At 37.4% G+C, this 3,397-nt stretch overlaps 1 protein-coding gene across 1 annotated transcript; it reads right to left on the reverse strand.

Moving 5' to 3' along the window:
- Positions 1 to 363: 363 nt before the first annotated feature.
- Positions 364 to 2,789, reverse strand: LOC104472353 (U2 small nuclear ribonucleoprotein B''-like; the record flags this gene model as incomplete). Its single annotated transcript, XM_010087991.1, has 3 exons — positions 364 to 523; positions 1,046 to 1,134; positions 2,736 to 2,789. Coding segments are annotated over 3 exons (303 nt in total), but the record flags the coding sequence as incomplete, so codon positions are not given.
- Positions 2,790 to 3,397: the final 608 nt, after the last annotated feature.

Consider the following 3,397-nt stretch of genomic DNA (forward strand, 5'->3'; position numbering starts at 1 on the left):
TTGCCCTGGAAAGACAGCTATTTTTCCAGCACTCACTTCTGAGAAATGAGTGTCACCTTAAAAGTAGTGAAACCAGTACAATGAATAAGCCCTGCAAGCCTTACAGATAATAATAGGACAGATTCAAGGAAAAACATGGCTTGAAAACAGCATAAACTGAATTTATTTTATAAAAATTAGTATTTCGACACAAACATTTACTATCCAGTAGAAACGTGGAAATCCTACGTCTGTCCTGGCTGTTGTGGTAATTTTACACAAGTCTTAAGTTTTCTGCAGAGAACAGCAAACATGCTAGCTGATCGAAGTATCATCATATTAAAAAAAACCCTATCCACAGAAGTCCTTTATGGGAGCATCCGGTTATTTCTTCGCATAAGTGATTTTCATGGCATGAGACGGAGTAATCTTGAACCCTTGGAGAGCATCTCGAGCAGCTCCTGCTTGATTCTCATTTTCAAACTCCACAAATGCAATGTCATGGCGCCCAGGCACTAAACGTACTTCTTTGAACCCAGGAAACCTTTAAAATAAGGTGAAAGAGTCAGATAATATTTCCTAGTTGATAATACATCTCTCTTCAGTAGCCATAAGACCTTATCCTAAGCATCTAATAGTGTAATAGTTACTACTAATGAAAGATTTAAACTGAAGGGTTTTACATGTCCAGTCCTTAGAACCATGCCTCAACTAAGGATCATGACATGGAAGCAATTTAATGAGTCTTGCGCACATATGGAAGCAACCAAAGCTAGTTTTAAGACTGCTCCTGCTGTTGTAAAGCCTTTAAATTACACTCACCAGCTTAAATCCGGTGCAGACTGATAGTGGATAACTTACACAATCAAAACCAGCTACAAAAAAATTGGATTAGCTTTCTGCACCAAGTTATCAGGACTGACATCTGTAATCTTGGCACTAAGACAAAGAACTGAAATACCTTCAGAAGAAACTCTCATTTCTAAAAAGTCAGCTTGCCAGCTAAGAAAAGGCATATAGGTAACAGAAGAATTGTAAGGAGAAGTCCTTTCTATTCAAAACTTACTGATTGAATAACATGGACAGCATCATCTCATTTGTTTCCTCAGGCAAGTTATTAAGGAAAAGGATATAGTTCGGTGGGTTATCAGGCACCTGCAACAACAGAAGATCAAAGCTCAGAAGAGTATACACAGCTATCTGTTCCTCTCCATCTGTCTGCATCATTATTTGAACCAAGGCTCACATACCCTTAGTTTTGCTCATAACACTGCTAGCTGGACTTCGGTATACCTTCACGCAATATGCAGCCATAGCCCCTTGGTTCTCATACAAGTATATATTAATTTGGAGGGACCCTTCTTTCCACAAAAATCACAGTAACATACTGTCTTAGATGTCATATTTAAACTTGACAACTCAACAGGTGATACTGCTGTACTCTCGGCACTGCCAGGGGTGGGACCCAAGTGCCCAAGTACTGGCTGTAGTGCTGTCCAAGACACCTGGATGGCAGTGGAAGAACCTACGAAAGACTTGCACCCTTCTTGAAGAGCAATTGGAGGCCAAGATAAATACCCTGTTCATCTACTGTAGTACTGAAATACTGAGTATCTTTGGGCAACTAAAGCCCACAAAACACATATGGTTTTACTACAGAGTTCTACTTAAATTTATTAATTAGAAATCTCATTAGATTTTAAACTTTAGAGTCTTTATCTAACAGATTTACCTGCTAATATTAATTTGTAGCAACCCACAAGGCTGAGTAGTCAGTTTGCTGACACCAGACTGAAAGGCTGGAACCTTTGTAAGTCATCAAGGAAATTGCAAATATAAAAAGGAACTGGACACAACTTCAAACGTCCTAATAATGGTGCCAAGTAAGTTAATGCCTCAGCAGAATGATTTCCTTCAGCTGATGGAAATGTTCCTGGCAGTGCCATCAGAAAATAAACTTCCTAAGTTCAAAAAAAAAATCCCCTAAATACTCAGTGTTGTGCTTGGATCCAAACTTACATACACACATTGTGCCTTGTTAGAAATGACACCTGAAAGAAAACCCAGACTGAGAGCAAGACATTTTCCCCTGTGGATTATGTATGCAGTTTTCAATAATAGTACTTAAGAAATGCAGGGCAGGCAAAGCCATTCTTCTACAGTATTTTTCCTCCTGCAAAACCTGGCTCTTTAGTACCTCCAATTCTAACACATACAAATAATTTAGAAGGTCACTGAGCAGACAAGATGAATGAAGCATAAGGAGTTGTTGCTCCATCTCCACACAATTATTTGAAAAAAAAGACACATGAGAAAACAGAAGAAGTAAGTAGAGGACCGCCAAACTCCTGGAAGGAAGCTTTTAGGCAGATATTCTGGCACCCTATGTAGTCTTCCTTCTCCTTTTCTATTGCTAGAACAAAATAAGTTAAAGGGAATCTATTAACAATGAAAAAAAATTAAGAATCCTTCCACTGATACTAAGCACAGTCCAAACTTAAGAATCAAGTAGGATTTGCTAACAGTGCAGTTTTCTGTATAATAATGAGAAACTCCAGATTTTCATTTCACATCAACCAGGTAGAGTAAAAGTGGGATTTCTTTTGTTCCTTTGCTGTGATTTAGCTGTTACACAAATGTCTGATGGAACAAAAAGGAAGCTGTAAAATATATCCTCGAGTTTCCATGTGTAACAAAGTATTATTCATAGAGAAAGATTTTAAACATTAGTGCTTTCAGTCACAAAAAAGCATTACCTGCTGATTCTGTGCTGCAGTCCCTGGGGCATTGGCTGAATTTTGTGTTGCTCCCTAGTAAATAAATACGAAATAGCATTCTGTTAGAAATATATAAGCACACATCACCATGATTCCATATAACTCAAGAAGTATGTTAAAAGTTTTTTTGAGTTACAATCTCAGGAACATTTGTTGTTGTTCCTGAAGGGAAACATAAAGCACCAGGCAATCAAAGAAAAAATAACAGTAGTATCCGATCTGACTAATTGCCGAGCCAGCAGTTATAGCAAATCACTACCTCTCCACATTATAAAATTTGGTTTAACAGACAGGAAGGAAGTAGTTTTGAAATGAAGGCCTAGAAAGGACATACCTAAGAAGAGAAAAATAGATGTTTCCACTGAGGACTCCAGATTAACATGGATAACTAAAACTATTATCATTATAGCTAGTAGCAACTATTTCTTAAGAGATTTGTATATAACGATTGATTTTTTTAATAAATAATGAGAAATATGAATATTCTACTTAGAAAATGTTGCTTTCTTTGAACACTCTTATCTCTCCTTGATACCAATTTGTGCCTTAGCAGGAAGTGCAGTTAAATAACACGATATTCAAACTCTGTGCCTTGATGTTTTCTGCTATACTTCACAGAATCACAGAATGACCCGGGTTGG

Source organism: Pterocles gutturalis, unplaced genomic scaffold, assembly GCF_000699245.1.
Source record: "Pterocles gutturalis isolate BGI_N339 unplaced genomic scaffold, ASM69924v1 scaffold45461, whole genome shotgun sequence".
NCBI lineage: Eukaryota > Metazoa > Chordata > Aves > Pterocliformes > Pteroclidae > Pterocles > Pterocles gutturalis.